This window comes from Bos mutus, chromosome 18 (genome assembly GCF_027580195.1).
Source record: "Bos mutus isolate GX-2022 chromosome 18, NWIPB_WYAK_1.1, whole genome shotgun sequence".
Lineage (NCBI taxonomy): Eukaryota > Metazoa > Chordata > Mammalia > Artiodactyla > Bovidae > Bos > Bos mutus.
The window spans coordinates 16233982-16251068 of NC_091634.1; the positions used below are offsets into that span (position 1 = coordinate 16233982).

At 60.8% G+C, this 17087-nt stretch overlaps 1 protein-coding gene across 1 annotated transcript; it reads right to left on the reverse strand.

Annotated features, from left to right (window-relative positions):
* Positions 1-3478: 3478 nt before the first annotated feature.
* On the reverse strand, positions 3479-16669 carry ARHGAP33 (Rho GTPase activating protein 33). Its single transcript, XM_070387814.1, is given in 23 exon segments — positions 3479-4511; positions 4514-4643; positions 4728-5116; positions 5213-5887; positions 6909-6983; positions 7063-7208; positions 7293-7446; positions 8081-8226; positions 9993-10100; positions 10185-10267; positions 10345-10489; positions 11413-11515; positions 11600-11752; positions 11846-11905; positions 11988-12054; positions 12140-12217; positions 12305-12427; positions 13141-13233; positions 13650-13787; positions 13895-13975; positions 14330-14414; positions 14493-14590; positions 16505-16669. Coding segments are annotated over 23 exon segments (3780 nt in total). The 5' UTR covers positions 16511-16669; the 3' UTR covers positions 3479-3867.
* Between the last annotated feature and the right edge of the window lie 418 nt (positions 16670-17087).

The following is a 17087-nucleotide window of genomic DNA, read 5'->3' on the forward strand; positions in this document are numbered from 1 at the left end:
CAGGGCCAGGCCCCCCACCCTGCCTCACCCCACATGCTCCCTGCCCCGTCCAGACGCTGGAACTGTTACAGCTGTGCCGGGCCCACATGTCAGCCCTGGTGCATGGCAGTGAGTTGGCGCCCGCTGTCTCCCTGGGCCAGTGGCAGGCCAGCTCTGGACACAGCCTATGTGGTGGTCTGCGTCTGGTGCAGGCGAACAGGTAACGATGCACGTCCTGAGGCCTGCCTAGCCACCACGCCTGGTTACCCTGGACTTGCTCTCAGATGGCCCTTTACCTCAGGGTATGGAGGCCGGAGCAGACCAGGAGACCCCCCCATGTCCCTGCCTTAGGGTTTGGCCAGGTAAGCAGATGTCGGAGGGAGTGGGGACCACGGTGTCTGTCCTCTTCCTGCCTCATGGTCCTGCTCCCCACCCCCAGCTGAGCAGCCTGTGGCCACTGGGCCTGGTAACAGGTGTACCCTTCGCGGACCCCAAGGAGCTGCTGCCAGCGCAGGGCGAGCCCGACCGCACCTACAGGAGCAGCTCCCACACCCTCATGGCCAAGTGAGAGAGCCCCTCCGACACCCTGCCTGGTGTCCAGCAGAGCTGGGAAGAGTCCGACCCTCCTGCCCCCCTCACGGGGAAACCCCTTGTCTCAGACCTGCGCTCTCTCCCCTCTGCCTTCCTCCAGCCTTCTGTGGAGGGGCCACCCCGTGACCGTGCGGCAGCTGAAGGTGCCAGGAGCCCAGGCTGATGTGCTGTTGGCTGACCTTCAACACTGCAGGTGGGTCCCTCCAGCTGGCCCCCCAGGCCCGCCGTCTTCTACCCGCCCTGCCCAACTTGAGTGTTCTGGAAATAGATGACCAGGGAATGTGGTGGTGGCCGCGGTTGCAGCCTTCACCCCTGGGCCAGCACTTGGCATGGAGCCCTCCTACTGGAGTGACCCACCTCACAATGGGAAAGTGGGCGCCCAGTTCTGTAGGCCTCGGAGAGGAGTGGGTGTTGGGAGGGTACCACGGACAGTGGTGCTGGCCCCACCACTGCCAGGCTTTATGACCCAGGGTCACCGTTTCTCCTCTGTCCGGTGGCTGAGGCAGATGGTCAGCTCCCGGCCGGGCGGGCTGGGGCCTCCTCACGAGTGGCCTGCTCTCCTCCTGCCCAGCGCCCTGCACCACCCCAGCCTGCTGCTGCTGATGGCACTGAGCCCCTCGGAGGACCTATCGGGGCTGTGTCTTCTCTTCGAACCCGTGTGGCTGGGCTCCCTGCATGTGGTGCTACACCCCCAGGGCCCGCGAGAAGAGGGACCCCCCCACCTCGTGCCAGGCCTGCTGCCCAGCCACCTGCTGCTGCAGGTGCTGGAGGCCCTGCTGTTCCTGCAGGCCCGCTGGCGTGCTCACGGCGGCCTCAGCTCCCATGCTGTGCAGCTGGTGCGGCCAGGCCTGGCCAAGGTGGGCGGCCTGGAGCATGGGCGCCCGCTGCACCAACGCTGGCTGCAGCCCAGGTGAGTGCCTTCCTCCCTGTCCTGCCTGTGGCCCCGTCCAGCAGCCACTGACTCACCAGGTCCCTTGGCCTCCACAGGCCGCGGCAGGGTTACCCCTGGGGAGGCCCAGGCCCAGGGCTGCCCCCACCTCCCGAACTGTACCCATGGCTGCCGCTGGAGCTCATCCGCGGTGACACGCCTGCGGCCACCTCAGACCTCTACAGCTTCTGCATTTTGGCCCAGGAGGTCTTCACGGGTCAGTGAGTAACCCCGCTCCCAGCCCCACTGAAGCCCCCCCCCCTCAGTTGGGTCCCCCAATCATACTTCCTCACAGGAGAGCTGCCCTGGGCTGGAAGAAAAGGGCCTGAGGTGAAGGCTAAACTGGAGGCGGGTGAGAGCCCGGCCCTGGACCCCCTGGTGCCAGCCCCCTACCAGGCCCTGGTTCGGGCTGGGCTGGGCCTAGGGCCTGCTGACCGCTGCGGCAGCCTGCAGAGTACACGATACCTGCTGCGGGAGGCCATGGCTCAGGTACAGGACAGGCGGGCAGGGGAGGGTGGCAGCCATGGAACCTCAGGCAGGGCCTGTGTCCCACACCCAGCCTCCTCTCCACAGGACTCGGCCTCTGAGGTGAGCTCCCCAAGGGACTGGGCCATACAGTGCCCTCCACCGCAGGGTTCTCTACCAGGTTAGAGGGCCCAGAGGGGATGGGGCCAGGCGCTGAGCAGAGCTCGGCTGTGCCCCTGCCCCATTTCCAACTGGCTGGTCTGCAAGCCCAGAGACACTGTACTGTGAGGTGGTTCCCAGAGCCAAGACTGCACCCGGGCCTGTGGCCCGCTGTGATGTCCCTAGGCCCCTCCCCATCCTAGGCAGGAGCGAGGACAGGCACTTGGAGGACCAAGGGAGCTGTGGGCCACCCACGCCAGCCCTCTGCCATCGCTCTCTGCAGGTCATGGGCCACAGCAGAGTCCAGAGGGGTGCCACCTGGGACTCGGGCAGCAGCTTGACTCTAGGCAGCAGCCCGAGTCCCCGCCCTGGCCTCTGCCCAGGGCACAGCCCCACAGCCAGGGTCAGCCTGGACCACAGCCTGGAGCCCAGATCAACAGTATGGATACCCCAAGTCCTGCGCCATTGTCCATTTGCTCACCCATGACCCTTCCCCCAAGTTGTCACCAACCCCAATTTCCCTGGCTGCCTGTCCTCTGACCAGGGACCCCTGGGACCCGCACTGTTCCCCTCGCTGACCGGTTAACCCCCACCCCGCCCCCGCCCAACCCTGCTTCCCCCAGGGCCCTGCCCTGCACACCAGCCTTCAGGACTCAGCCTCCCTGCTGGGGACTCAGAGCTCTGAGGAACGGTTTGAGAGGAAGTTCTCAGCTAAGATCCAAGCCCTGCAGGGGCTGCAGCGGCACACACACAGGGCTGCCCTGCTGGACCCCCAGCCCTGTGAGCCCAACCCCTGCCTGCTGACCCACAGGGAGGCTTCCCATGCCCTGGAGGCTGCTGGCAGGGAAGGCCACGAGGGCAGGTGAAGCAGAGGGCCCTAAGCCCAGGCCCTGCCCCAGCCCGCCCTCCCAGGGCCCTCCTGAGCTCCGTGGCCACTGGTGGCAGCTGTAGTCTTTACTCCTGCAGGTACCCAGCCCTGAGCTGATCAGAGGAAGTCGCTTCTCCAGCCTGCAGAAGTGAGAAGTGGGGTGCTGGTGGGAGGGCCCCGGGCCCCTTCCTCCTCCTCGAGGTCAACTTCAGCCCACCCTACCCCACCCTCTCCCAGGATGGACCTGCTGGAGGAGATCATAGCAGAGCTGCAAGGTGGATGCCAACTTGAAGACGGGCCCAGGCTCAATCCCACTCCTGCCACAATTGTTAGGGCACCTGTGGCCCCCTCTGTGCAGATGTCACCCCTTAGAGCCTCCCAGGAGTGACTCCCCACTTAGCACCTGCTGAAATGATAAAATGAGAAAGCAGCCCGCCTGTCACTGCCTCTTTATTCATTGAGCCTGGCCCCAGCATGACAGCAGCAGCCACATTTTCACCATTTTTATTCATTAATTTTGTCAGATGGTTTAGTGGGGTGTGTGTGGGGAGATAGCAGGAGCAGTCCCCCACCCCCGTGCACAGGACAGGACATGCTGGGGACCCCTGGAGGGAAAGGGAGGGTAAGGAGTCAGCCTAACCCTCTCAGATTTGTGCGAGAGGCCCCAGGATGGAGGATGGTGGGGGGCGGGCATGCCCGTCAGCCCAGGGTAGGTAGGCTATGATAACGGGTTAGGGACCCACATCAAAGGCAAGTTACAAAGTTAGAAACCTGGGGTAGGGGTCAGAAGCTCAGGAAAATACAAAACAAGGGATCAGGTTGGACCAAGATCAGTGAGAGGGGAAGAGAAAGAAGGAGGGTCCCTCCCAGCTCTGGCTCAGCAGTAGCTTTGGGTCTGGCTCTCAGGGTGGAAGGACCAGCTGGGAGTAGGGTAGAGGGGTGGGGGACCAGCCCCTTCCCTCCCTTGCCCCCCATTCCTGTACAGGGACCCTCGGTGGTGCTCGCCCCCCCTCCCGTAGGCTGGTGGGGCTGCCCTGTAGGGGAGAGGGTCTGGAGGGCCCCAGGGCCCAGGCACCCTGTGAGGGGTGTGGTGGCCCCAGGGGGCCCGCTGCTTTTGGGGGAGGCGGGGGGCTGGGGGGCCAGGATCAGAGCGACTGCGAGGGTGGGCAGGAGGAGAGGAGGAGCTGGAAGAAGCGGGTGAGGGGCCCCTGGGCCCCAGGGCTAGGTTGACATAGAGGGGTTCAGGTCGGGTGGGGCGCCGGGCCGAGTGCTGGGGGGCTGAGTAGCCAAGGTGGTCATGGGGAAAACAGGAGGGTGGTGGGTAACTGAGCAGGAAGTCGGGGGACCTATGGAGTGGTGGGGATTGGCCAAGCATGCCGTATGAGGCATTCAGCCTGTCTGGGGGCATGGAGCGCAAGGGACTCCAGGAGCGAGTGGGGCCAGAGTAGGGGGACCCCTCACCCGCCTCGATCTCATAGTACAGGTTCTCTCCTCTGTCCAGTGGTGCAGGGGGAACCAGGGGCTCCTCCAGACTGGGGCCGGGGAGCTGGGCTGGAAGGATGGGGAGCCGAGGGGGTACAAGCCTGGTTTGGGGACCCCGAGGAAGGGTGGCAGGCACTCCCGGGGGGCTGAGAAGAAGCCAGGGGTGGGAACCTGCTGGGGGACAGAACACAGGAACTGGGCTGCCATCTCTGGTGCAGCCCCACACCCCCCACCCATCCTGAGCTGGGCACTGACCTGGGCAGGGCCTCGGGGTGCCCTCCTTGAGGTCCCTGTGGGCCGCTGGCTCCTCACCAGGCTCCCATCACTTTGTTGCCTTGGTAAGGAGGGTGGGGGTCCTGGAGCCCAGCCACCTGGGTGGGCTAGGGGGTGGGGGGGTGGCCCACTCCCTGAGGTCCCTGGAGGCTCACCGCCCACCTCCAGGGACAGTGAACGGCGGAAAGGGGACTGAGGAGCAGAAGGGGTGCTCCCCTGCTCCTGCTGGCTCTGTCTCTGGGCCACCTGCTGAGCCCGCTCAGCCAGGGCCAGGGCCATGAGGCGTGCTGGATTTTTGGGAGGCGGGGGTGGGGCCCCCCCCGGGCGCAGAAGGGACAGGGGGGGCAGCAGCGGTGAATCCATACCAGCACCTAGGAGAGGAACGGGAAGAGGAGTCAGCCAGGTCTTGGGCACAGCCTCGGGGTTGAGGGAGTGGGCTGGGCTGGGCTGGGCTGGACAGGACACACCATGCTGGCCTTGGGCTCCCCGGGGACCAGGCAATGCCAACTTGCTGCAGATCTCTTGTTGGCAGGTGTCACTCAGCTGGGCCTCAGCTCCACGAAGCAGCAAGGGGATGAGGTGGGGGCGCAGGCCCGGGCTGGGGCTGAGGGCTGGTGTTGGGGTGGCTGAGGCGGGTGTTCCTCCAGCCCCCAGCAGCTCCAGGACAGCAGGTGGCACTGACACAGACAGGGGCTCCGAGATGTCCAGGGCAGCGGGTGAGGCAGGGCTGGTGGGGCCCCGGGGCGAGAGGGCCTGAGGGGTTGCCCTGGGTGGAAAGGCAGAGGCGGGGGCTGGGGGGGCCGGGCTGGCGGGAGGTGCCGGGTCCCCAGGGGTGGGGCTGCTGCATCGAAAAGTAAGGGGATCAAAGTCAAGCCCCCGGAGCCCCTCCAGGCAGCGGGGTGGGCTAAAGTCCAGCTCGTCACCGTCGTCTAGCCAGGCCGAGGTTCGGTGTGAAGGGGAGCCAGAGAGTACTCCCAGCCCAGCTGCGGAGGACTCAGAGGAAGAGGAGGAGGATGACTCGGAGGAGGACTCGGTGGACTCGGATGATGACAGGCTCTCGCAGGAGCCAGCGGGTGCGGGGCCCACGGGAAAAGCGTCACTGCTGGAGTGGGGTCGCCGTAGCCTGTGCAGACGCTGGAGGCCTGGAAGGGCAGTGCAGGGGAGGGGGAGTCAGGGATCAGAACTACCTACCCAGATACATCAGTGAGAACAGGACACACACCCCCAGTAAGTTGGGAAAATAACACACAGAGACACGTCTCTGCCTAGGGTCACAATGGCTGGGGATCCAGGGAGAGCTGTGCAGACTCATGGGTGATAGAAGACATCAGTGGCAAGTCCATGAAGAGAACTGTTCCAGAAGCAAGAACAAAGTCTGACAACCCCACTGGCTACAAGCTTGAGACCGACAGGATCTCATACCCGGTAGCTGGGAGGACAGCCTGAGGTGACCACATCTGGGAAATACTTGGGGCTCGTCTTGTACAGCTGGATGTGGGCGTATCATACAGTGTGCGCCTTCACTCCTGGGGCGCTTGTCGGAGCCCGCAGATCCATCAGGAGGGGCATGGACAAGCATCCCCTCCCCTGAGGGGACACCCACACTCGCCAATGGACAGTGATGGAGAGGAAGGAGCCTGAGCTACGCCAGCTGTGCGGACGGCAGCCTGTGACGCAGTGGTGAGTGAGTACACACGCAGCACGATACCCCTGTTTAATGATACCTTTTAATCAAAGATTCAGAACAACTAGCAGTGTGTTGTTGACCCCTACACCTGTAGGTGACAAAACTGTAAAAGCAAAGGGACGAAGACCATCAGAGGACCCCTGGGGTGGGGAGGCAGCAGGTGGGAGGGGAGGAGTTCGCACGTACTGTGGTGGGAGGCCTTTACTTCTGGCCAGCAGGTTCATGGGTGTTCATGATACTATTTAATTTTTTTCGAAACGGATGAACAAAAGACTAGAAGGACCCTGCATGGGCCAATGACCAGAGTGCATCGTGAACCAAGAGTGAAGCTTTATCAAACTTATTGTACGTAAGGTCCAGATTAAAACAAAAAACCCCAAGACCCCCAAATCTCAGAACACCACGTGGAGGCCAGCTCAGAGCCCCAGTCCCTCCCAGCTCCACCTGGGCACAGGCAAGGGTCACCCCATGCTCACCAGCCCCACTGGCCTGCGATGACAGAGACTCCTCACTCTTGGCAGACCTCAGTGTGACAGTGTCAGGTCGGCAGCCTGCAGGGAGAGGACGAAGGGTCATGGGGGCACTCCAGGGTGCCTCTCCAGCCACCACGCCCACTGCCCCGCCTCTGACCTGAAGGCTGCGGTCGGGCCCGGGTGCCCCCTAGCCAGGGCAGAGGCTTCTTTCGGGGGATGCTGGGGCCTCGGCCCAGTGCAAAGAAGGTCTTCCAGCTGCTACCTCCAGGCTTCCGCTGTTTCTCGCCTCTCTCCCCTTTCCTCCTGGAGTTTGGGTCAAGACATAGGAGGCTGGCTGAGGAGCTGGGTCCCCAAGGCCAGTCCCTCCCTTCTGGACATCCTACTCACCTTTCCACAGGTGAAGTTGGGGCCTTGGAAGTTGTGGGCTCGGTGGGTGTCCCCAGCCGACCCTGGGTCCGAGCCTGGGCTTCCTCTAGTGTTAGCAGGCGAGTGGAGGGGCCGCTGCCCGCAAGGGACTTGGGCCTGGGAAGGAGGCAGCGGCCTGAGGAGTCGGGAGAGGGGGCAGCCATCAGCCCTGGGGCTGTTGAAGGCCACAGGCAAAGCCAAGCGCTACAGCCCAAGCCCCGGCCCCGCAGCGTGCCCACCCGGGCTGGCAAGGCAGGGGGCCAGGACAGATCAGGCGGGAATGGGTGGGCAGCAGGCAGGTGAGGAGGAGGAGTGAGGCAGAACGAGCTGATGAGGAGGCAGCTCCCAGCAGCCAGCGAGAACAGCGGCTCTGGCTTCAGTTACCTCGGGCCAGAGGGCCCTCCGACGTGCTGAGTCCTGACTGGGCTGGGGTCCGGGGCAGGGCAGGGAGTCTGGGTGGGGCCGGGGCAGGGTCAAGTCTGGGGACCTCCCACCTCCTCCCAGGTGGACCCATGGCCCCAAGTGCCCCCAGAAGCTACAAGGGGTGAAGGAAGAACGATGTCCGGGCCAAGAAGTGGGGATCCTGAGCGTAGGAGCTGAAATGAGAAGGCGGGGGAAGGGGAGGGAGAGGCCGGGGCGGGGTCCTCAAGGAACCAGAAGGGAGGTCCAGCTTCAGTGGGATAGGGATGGGGCTGGGAGCCCACCTACCCTCCCACTGCAGCCCTGACGATGGGGGGCGGTAGTCAGAACATGGGATAGGATTGGCATACCTGCAGGGTCAAGGCCAGCAGATGTGAAGGTGTCGCTGAACAGGACGTCCACATGGGTGAGCAGGAATTCCACCACCACCGACTGTACCCGCACCTCCCGGAAGGCTGCTGCACCCCCTAGCCCCACTGACTCCAGCTCCATGGACCTGGATGGGAGAAGAGTGAGGGTGGCCGGGTGCCTGGAGCTCCAGCTGGTGGGTTCTGGCCAGGGGAGGGTGGGGCGCCGTGGAAGCAGTGACTGTCATTCAACGTCTCTGACCTTATCAAACCGATCACATCTAGAACTAGATTCTCAGCCTCTCCCCAGAACCTGCTCCCTCCCTGCCTATCCCATCTCAGTCAATACCTTGGTATTGCCCTTGGCCCCTCTTTCCCTAACACCCACATCCAACTGCAGGAGACCCTGTGGGCTCCACCCACAAACTCTATGCAGAATCTGAACTCCCCATGCCCCTGCTCTGGCCCTGCCTCCATCCTCTCCCTCCTGGACCAACACACCGCCTCCTCCCTGTTCTCCCTGCTCCCCGCCAAATCCCTACAGTCTGCTCCCTACACTCAGCCAGAGGGAGCCTGTGAACCCCTAAGTCACAGATCAGGGCCCTCCTGGCTCAGAGCCCTCCTCTGGCTGCATGTCATTCCTGGTAAAAGCCAGATCCTCACCATGACCCATAACTTGTAAGTCACTCCCCTGTCTGTTCCTGCATCACCTCTCTGACCTTACCATCTCCTCCCCTTCAACCTGCACTCTCTCACTCAGCTCCAGTGACACTGGCCTCCAAACACTGGGCCCTAACCCAGCCCCAGGACCTTTGCACTTGCTATTCCCTCTGCTTGGTTTGCTCCTTCTCAGCCACCCAGGTCCTTCTCTTACCTTCTGCAGCTGTTAATTCAAATGTTACCTTCCCAACAGAGTCTTCCCCACCTATTTTATTTAAAACTGTAAACCTATATATCCCAGGTCTGTCTTCATTTTTGCTCATAGTTCTTATACCTACCACGTACTAGCTATTTTATTTATTTGTTTATTTATTTAGCTGATTCCCAAGAAGACCTGAACTCCTCCAGGACAGAGAACTTGCCTGTCTCGGTCACCATCAAATCCTTTCGGGCTTACCTTGCTGCTGGCCAAGAAGGACTTCTTCCTGAAGCCTTTCCTGCCACTCTATCTAAAAATGTCAAGTGCCATGACTGACCAGATCTCCCTTCCCTACTTTGTAATCTTTCTCCTCAGCCCTCATCACTGTCACACTGTGCTCTCTTTTTTTTTGGTAATGTCCACTGTCATCTCCCGCATAGGATTGTGAGCTCAGAGTGTAAGTTCCTGCTCACCACTGTGTCCCCAGTGCTGAGAACAAGGGCGGGCATACGGGAACCCAACACTTAAGAAATATGTGTTGAGGAACTTCCCTGGTGGTAGTGGCAGGAGTCTGCCTGCCAATGCAGGGGATGTGGGTTCAATCCCTGGTCTGGGAGGATCCCACATGACTTGGGGCAACTAAAGCCCGTGTGCCACAACTACTGAGCCCATGAGCTCTAGGACTGGTGAGCCACAGCTAATGAGACCCTGTGCCGCAACTACTGAATCCTGGGTGCCCTGGAGCTCACATGCGGCAACTACTGAAGCCCATGCACCTAGAGCCTGTGTTCTGCAACAAGAGACACCACGATGGGAAGCCTGTGCACCACAAGGAGTAGCTCCTGCTCACTGCAACTAGAGAAAATCCCGAACGCAGCAACGAAGACCCCCGCAACCATAAATAAATTACAAGAAAAGAAATAATGTGTTGGGTGAAATGATCAAAAGTTGGATGGGTTCCTGGGGTGAGGTTGGGGGCGGGGGCGGGGAGACTCCAGGCCCAGCCTGGGAGTTGGTAGGGAGCTGGGGGAGCAGGCTGGTGAGCTGCCAGCTTACCGTAGCAGGTTAGGTGCCCAAACGATGGCCAGGTTGCGGGCGTGCATGCTGGTGTTGGCACTGTGCCTCGCCATGCGGGCCAAGTGCCTCAGAAGGTACTCCAGGGTCCTGGGGATGGGAGTGGAGAGGGACGCCTGAGCCTCACCTCCCTCGGGAGTCCACCACCACCCTTCCCTTCCCCTCCTGGTTTACCGGTAGTGCGGCGGGGGCAACTGCTGGATGACATCGTGAACCCTCACCAGGCGCTCCTCCTCGCCTGGCACCGACATGGCCTCCTAAGACAGTGCACAGTGTGAGCGGGGCTGGGCTGCCGCCTCCCAGCCCCTCCTACCTTGCAGTCACCCTTACTCACACTGAACTTCCCGTAGAGCTGGTAAGTGAGTAAGGGGTTGGGCAGCTCTCGGAAGTAGAGCTTGCAGAGGGAGGACACGCTGTGGATGTCCTGCAGGAAGGCAGGGCCAGACAGTTCAGGGATCCTCTCACTGTCGAACTCATGCCTGAGGCCACCACGTCAAGAAGAAGATGCAGGTCAGAGCTGGCCCACCAGGCTGGGTCCTGCCCCCACACCTAAAGTGTCCACAGGTAGATGCAACCCTCTTCCTGTGCTGGCTTTTCAGAGGCAGTACTTACTGAGCTCCCTTCCCCCCAACAACCCTGCATGCCAAAGACAAGGGCGCCCCATTTACACAGGAGCACACTGAGGCTCTGGTGGGAGACACCCTGCTTGTAGCTACCCAAGCCCATCTGCCTCCAGAGTGTGACTGGGCTCCATCCACAAAGTTGTGCCATTTCCCTGGCTCCAAGAGGCACTGGAAACTGCAGCTGGAATCCCAGCGGCTTCTGCTCACAACCTGGCAGCCTCTCAGGTGAGAAAGCTCTATACAAGGGACCTTGGCCTCAGGCTCTCTGCTCTCGCCTGGAAGCCCGGGCCTCAGCGCTTCCCACTTCTTAAACTGTTATGCCTATTGCCCCTCTTTGGCCCACAATCCTTCCTGTGGTTCCTCCCTTACTCCCAGTAAAAGCCAAGAGCCTAACAGTCATCAAAAAGAGCCCGTGAGCCTACTCGCCCCTAATCACTTCTCAGACATCATCTCCTGCCACTTTCCCCTCTCACTGGCTGTTCTCTCCATGGTGGACAACCACAGTGCTCGCTCCCCCACCTCCTCCACAGCGAGCTCTCTCCCAGGAGGCCTTCTCCACCCACCATGATTTCTTATTATGATCTCCCTCACCCCGTCTTTTTTTTCTCCAGGCCACCTGTCACCTATCGTCAACTCTCTCCTTTCCTGTCTGCCTCTCCTTCCAGCACATGGACCCCATGAGGGCAGGAGTCTCCGGCTGTCTCGTTCACCATGGTGTCCCTAGAGCTTAATGCTTGGCATGTGGCAGGTGCTCATGAAGGTTGGTGGAGGGTCCTCACCGTAGCCTCTGGATGTTGGATGACACACCCGAGAGTCGATAGATTCCATCCACCACCCCGTGGGCCTCAATAAACTCAGAACAGCAGCGCAGCACCTGGGGCACTGGGAGAAAGCAAGGGTTCGATCTGCTGCTGTGGGTCACAGCCTAGGGGGGAGAAAGGGCAGGGGAGGCGGACTGGGCCTCACCGTCCTGGCCTGAGTTGCTGAGGTGTTCTCCCAGGTCACAGCCAAATACCCTCTGCCGCAGAATGCCCCGCTGCCGCAGACGCTGCCGGGAAGGGCGGGAGCGCATGAAGGTGCGGAGGAGGCCAGCCAGCTTCCCCCGCGGCCGGGGCACCGCTGTGGAGATAAAGGCTGGTCACACAGGGTCGCATGGGGAGATGGGGCAGGGTCTGGCCCCTGGTAATTACAAACGGGTAATGTTCACATTACCTGAGGTCAGAGAGGAAGCACCCTGGGAAGCCAGGACACCACACGGGGGACCGTCGGCATCTGCAGGGTGAACAGTGGTGGAAAGGATGGAGGGCAGGGAAGGGATGCAGGAGGGCCTCCCCACTCTGCCCAGGACACTCACCCCCCTTTAGTCCTGGACCCGGCCGCTCCGTGAATAGTTCCACACACTCACTGGGGAAGAAACCGACCTGAGGAGGGTTTGGGGTCAGTGGCGGGGCCACCTGAGCTGGCGCAGTGCCCCAGCCCCACCTGTCCAGCTCTAACCAGGCTTACCTGGAAGCCCCGCTTGCCCCGCCACCAGCTCCGATCCTCCGTGGGCGGCATGTCGATCACGGAGACAATGTCCCCCACCTGGGAGTGGGTGGGCATGAGGAGGCAGGGTCAGAAGGTGCAGATGAAGTGGGAGCCCAGCCAGAGTCTGCTCCCCTACAGCCTTACCTCGAAGGACAGCTCGTCAGGTGCCTGGGCCGTGTACCGCTTTACCACATGGGCAGCGGCCACTGCGGGGATATTGAGTGAGGCCTCCTCACTGAGGAGCAGTCGCCGGCCGTGGTTGTCCAGCTGAGATGGAGGGGATGTGGCAAGGAGAGGCCAGAAGAAGGCAATAGTAAAGACCGAGAAGGTTCCCCCACTGGAGGCCACCCCTTGTCCCCCACCTGGGTGCCCCTGTCACTCAGAGCTATTGGTAAAACACCTACACTCTTGCCCCTTCCAAAGCAAATTCCCTTCCATGTCCCAGGATGCCCCTGCCCGAAACCATGCTGATTCACTCCTGCACCCACATCCTCCACAGCAAACGTTGCATATCTGCTATCTGAAAACCTGCACTCTTAGCCTGGCGTTCTGCTGCTGCTGCTGCTAAGTCGCTTCAGTCGTGTCCGACTTTAGCAACCCCATGGACTGCAGCCTACCAGGCTCCTCCGTCCATGGGATTTTCCAGGCAAAAGTACTGGAGTGGGGTGCTGTTGCCTTCTCCGGCATTCTGCTAGCTATAGCCAAAACTATTTCTAGCCAGTATACCAATATTCCTTGAAATTCTCACATCCCCACAGCCCAACACCTGCACACACACACACACACACACACACACACACATGCACGCACCCACTTGCGTTCTCTCTCACAGGCAAGCGCCCACACAGACACTGAAATACCAGTGCCTCCTCCACTCTGGCTCTTTTCTTTCCTGTGCCCACACACCCTCCCAGGCTGCTTCTTGCTCCTCAAACATCCCTCCCTCACTCCCAGCTCCAAGCCCCCTGCCCGGGGCCCACCTCCATCCAGGTAAGCACCGGCCCACAGTTGAGGTTACTGTCCACCAGCCCTGACAGGGTTTCCAGGTACTGCAGCAGCAGTGGCACCAGCATCTGGGGCAGGTTGTCAGAGTGGGGTTTGTGAGAAGACCCCACCCAAGAGAGCCCACCGCCCTCCTGTACTGCCCTGGCTCGCCTCTGGCAGGGCTGAAATTCAATGTGAACACATGGGTGCTGCTCCGCTGTGAAGTACTGAAATACTGTCGTTATCAGTTATAAACAGTCTGGGCCAAGGCCCTGTGTGCCCCCAGCGGTCTGGCCATTCTGACCCTCCCCTGGAGCCCCCTAAACTCCCCATGATCCTAAAAACTAAAGGGAGTCACCCTGCTGCAGTTTTGAGGCCCCCAACTGGTTGGAACTCAGGACATAGCAGTGTTTAATATTTATCTATTTCCCCTGCCTTGATGGTTTCACCCATCACTGGTGAGGACACACCTTGACTGAAGCAGGGGCTGGGACAGGTAGTTTACCTGGGCAGCCCTGGCGCCCTCTGGGGGTGGAGGAAGCTCTGGGAGGCAGGAAAACCTCCGGTCAAATATGCATCGGTGGAGGTGGGCATCCAAGGAACGGAAGTCATCGTAACTGCGGAGAACTGGCCAGGAACGGCCCTGTGGGAGTGGGAAGGACAGGGGGATACAGCAGCTTCATTATACTGAGCTGAGGACCACGGCAGTCAGTTCACTGGGCCAGAGGAGAGGCAGGGCGGCTGCCGCACCTGACAGGTCACCTGCACCCCAAACACCAGTTCATTCTCTCCAGAGACGTTCGGACCGTCACGCTCTGGAGACAGCAGGAGCTGCAGAGGGAAACAAAAGGCCCTGGTGAGGGTCTCACTTTTGTCCCTGTCCTGACCTCTCCAGGTCGGCACTATCAAGGGATGGGACCGTGTCCACCTCCTGAGTCTCCCCACAGTCAAGGCCTGGTGATGGCTCAGTCAGAATCCAAGGTCCTGGCACAAAATTCACACCTAACAAAGTCATTGCTGAATGAATAAAGGAACAAATGAAGGAAGGAACAAGTCTCCCCTCTGCCCTACAGCTCCTGCCACTGAGCAGTCACTCCCGGCGGGGAGGTTTCAGGGGTAAAGTGGCTGATGCTGCTTCAGGGTTGGGTGGGATCCCACCTACCCACCTGGGTGCAACCCCCATACCTGAATGTGGCCGAAGTCAACATTCTCGTAGTGGAAATGGGCACAGTCTGCCAGCCGGGGAAAGGGACCTCGAGGAGCCGAGAGCCTGGGGGACAGACGACAGATCACTAGCAGCCCTATGCTTGGCTCCCCTCCTAGGTTGAGGCTCTCCCTCACCTCTCACCTCTTCCCAGGCTTCCCCTTCACACTGGGTCCCCCAGTAGGGGGCAGGGGCTGCACCGAGCCCTCCCCTGGGCCATCCAGGCTGTCAGTGCTGCGAGCCTGTACAGCAGAAAGAAGAATCAGAGGCCCCCAGAGATGGGAGCAGAGAGACAACGGGAGCATTGTTATCTGGCAGCCTGGGCCTGCAGGCCCGAATTGCTCCACACACTGTCCTGAGCATGGAATAGAGGGGTAGGTCAGGGGGAGGTGAAGGCCGGGCTCAGGGTAGGTCTGCTTCTTTATGTGTAGTCTGGAGTGGGGGACTGAAAGAGCAGGGGCCATGGGTGCGTCAGGGCAAGAGCATGCTGGTACTATCTCTCCCTGTTTAAAAGCCTCCTCTAGCCCCAGGAGAGAAGGGGTTGTGCCTTTCCACGCCTTTCATCAACATCTGGACAATCACAGCTCCCATCTTATCAGTCTCCCTGCTTCCACCTCTCCCTTCCTGCCAGCTTCTTCACAGCAAGAGTCAGTATCACTTTCACAAAACACAAATCTGCCTCTGTCTCTCCCCAGGTCAGGGATCTTCAATGGCTCCCTGTGTCTTTAAGATAAAGTCTAGATACTGTGGTCTCTGCTTACCTCCCCAGCCTCATTTCTTCCCACTGCCTCTACTCTCAGAGCTCTCAGACTTCTAAGAGTCCAACAAAAGAATCATCTTCTCATTTCCTTCTAGGCCTTTGCAAAGGCTGTTCCCGCTGCATGGAACACTCATCCCCATCTTTTCCCCGTGCTTTCACTTAGCCCTCAGATTTGACTCTCATGGTAGCCTCCCCCATCCCAGGCTTGATGATGTTGCCTTAACTTCCCTCATTACAGCCCTGTGCACTCTGAGATGTCCCCATCTGGTGACAAGTCCAGCTCCCCCACTGGACTGAGGCTCAGTCCCTACTCCCCCAGCACTGCCCTGCACAGAGCTGGGCAGAGAATTGAAGCTCCTCACAAGTAGGGTTGTGCCTGATTCCTCTCTGGGTCCCATGCCCAGTGCCAGCTTAGTCACCCATCAGAGGCTGGGTGAAATCTGATGAATAAATTAACCATCTGCCAGATGAGGATTTCCCAGAATGGGCCCTAGCCTCTCCCTCCTTCATTCTCCCACAACCCCGACTTCATCCTTTGGGTCTCACCCTTGGGTCGGTCCCCCTCCAGCCCATGAAGTTCCCCAAGGCAGGATGGGTTCTGACTTTCTCCGTGCCTGGAGCAAAGCGGCTACACAGAGGTCTCAGTGAATGCTAAGTGAGGGAATGAGGGAATGAATGGATGAATGAGCAGGAGCAGCATGGTGGGAGAGGGAGACGGTGGGGGAGGGCGGATGAGGACAAGAAGATGGAGAGGACCCAACGATCACATCGCGGGGTACAATGCACGCTGGGGATTGAGGTGGAGTAAGGAAGAGGGGAGCAGTTGGAGAGGCTGAAGTAAAGGTTCAGGCTGATGCGGGGAGGGGGTAAGGGAGGGTTGGTTGAGAAGGACTGGGATGGGATGAGAAAGGAGAAGAAAAGGGTCAGGCTGAGGATGGAGCCGGGTGGGGGTGGGGCTCAAGAATGAGAAAGGGGCTGATGGTAGGAGGAGGAGGGGTCTAAGCCAAGGAGAGGAGGAGGATGGGATGACGATGCTGGGGATGGATCTGGGACAGGGGCTGGTGGAGGACTCTGAGACCCTCAGAAGGCCTCCGCGAAGGCCACTTAGAGGATGCGGGGTCCTTCCCTGGACCAGCCCTTTTTCCTCCCAAGTCTGGGTCTTCGGCCACTGTCACCCCCATACAGGGCGTGGAACGGGGATGCGCGTTGAGGGGGCGGGGCCGGGGTAAGGGCTCGAGCCCAAGACCAGGCCGGGGTACGAGAGGGACCGCGATGAGGGGTGAGGGGCGGCGCGGGCCGCGGACTCGGGCGGGGCCAGGGGCGGGGCGCGTGGGGCGTGGCCGCGCGCGGACAGACTGACTTCGCCGATGGACGGACGGCCGCGTGGGCGCCTCACCACCATAGCCGCGTAGCCTCCTCAGGCGCCAGCCGCGCTGGACCCCTCGCTCGTCGTCCTCGTCGCCGATGCCGCCGCCATGGCGACACAAAGGGGAGGGCGCGAGCCGCGCGCGGGCGGCTGCAGGCCCCGCCTCTAACGGCTGCCCGTGCCTCTGGCGCGCGCGCTCCACGGGGGCGGGGGCGATGAGGGACGCGGCGAAGAATCTCATTGGCTCTACCCTTGACCTTAGGACGACGCCCCGCCCACCTGGCGGCTAATCATTGGCTTCAGCTTGGGTCCTATTTCTGGCTAGATCTCTTCGGTCCCGCCCCGCGAAGTTTGACAGCACCACGCCCATGCCTGCGTTTCATTGGCCGTCATTCCCCTCCTGAGACACACCCCCAGGTTCTTTATGCTTTGCTTTTAACATTTCCAACAGTAAGCAGTGGACCCTTCCCTTAGTCCACTGTCAGTGATGGCTCTTCTGACATTTAGCTGGCTTCTCTCATGAGCGCAAGCTTTTCTCCACTCCCTAAGCAGCTCTTCAAAGTTCCGAACCCCACTTTGTCAGTCCCGACTCAGCCCCTACCCCTGCTCTTGG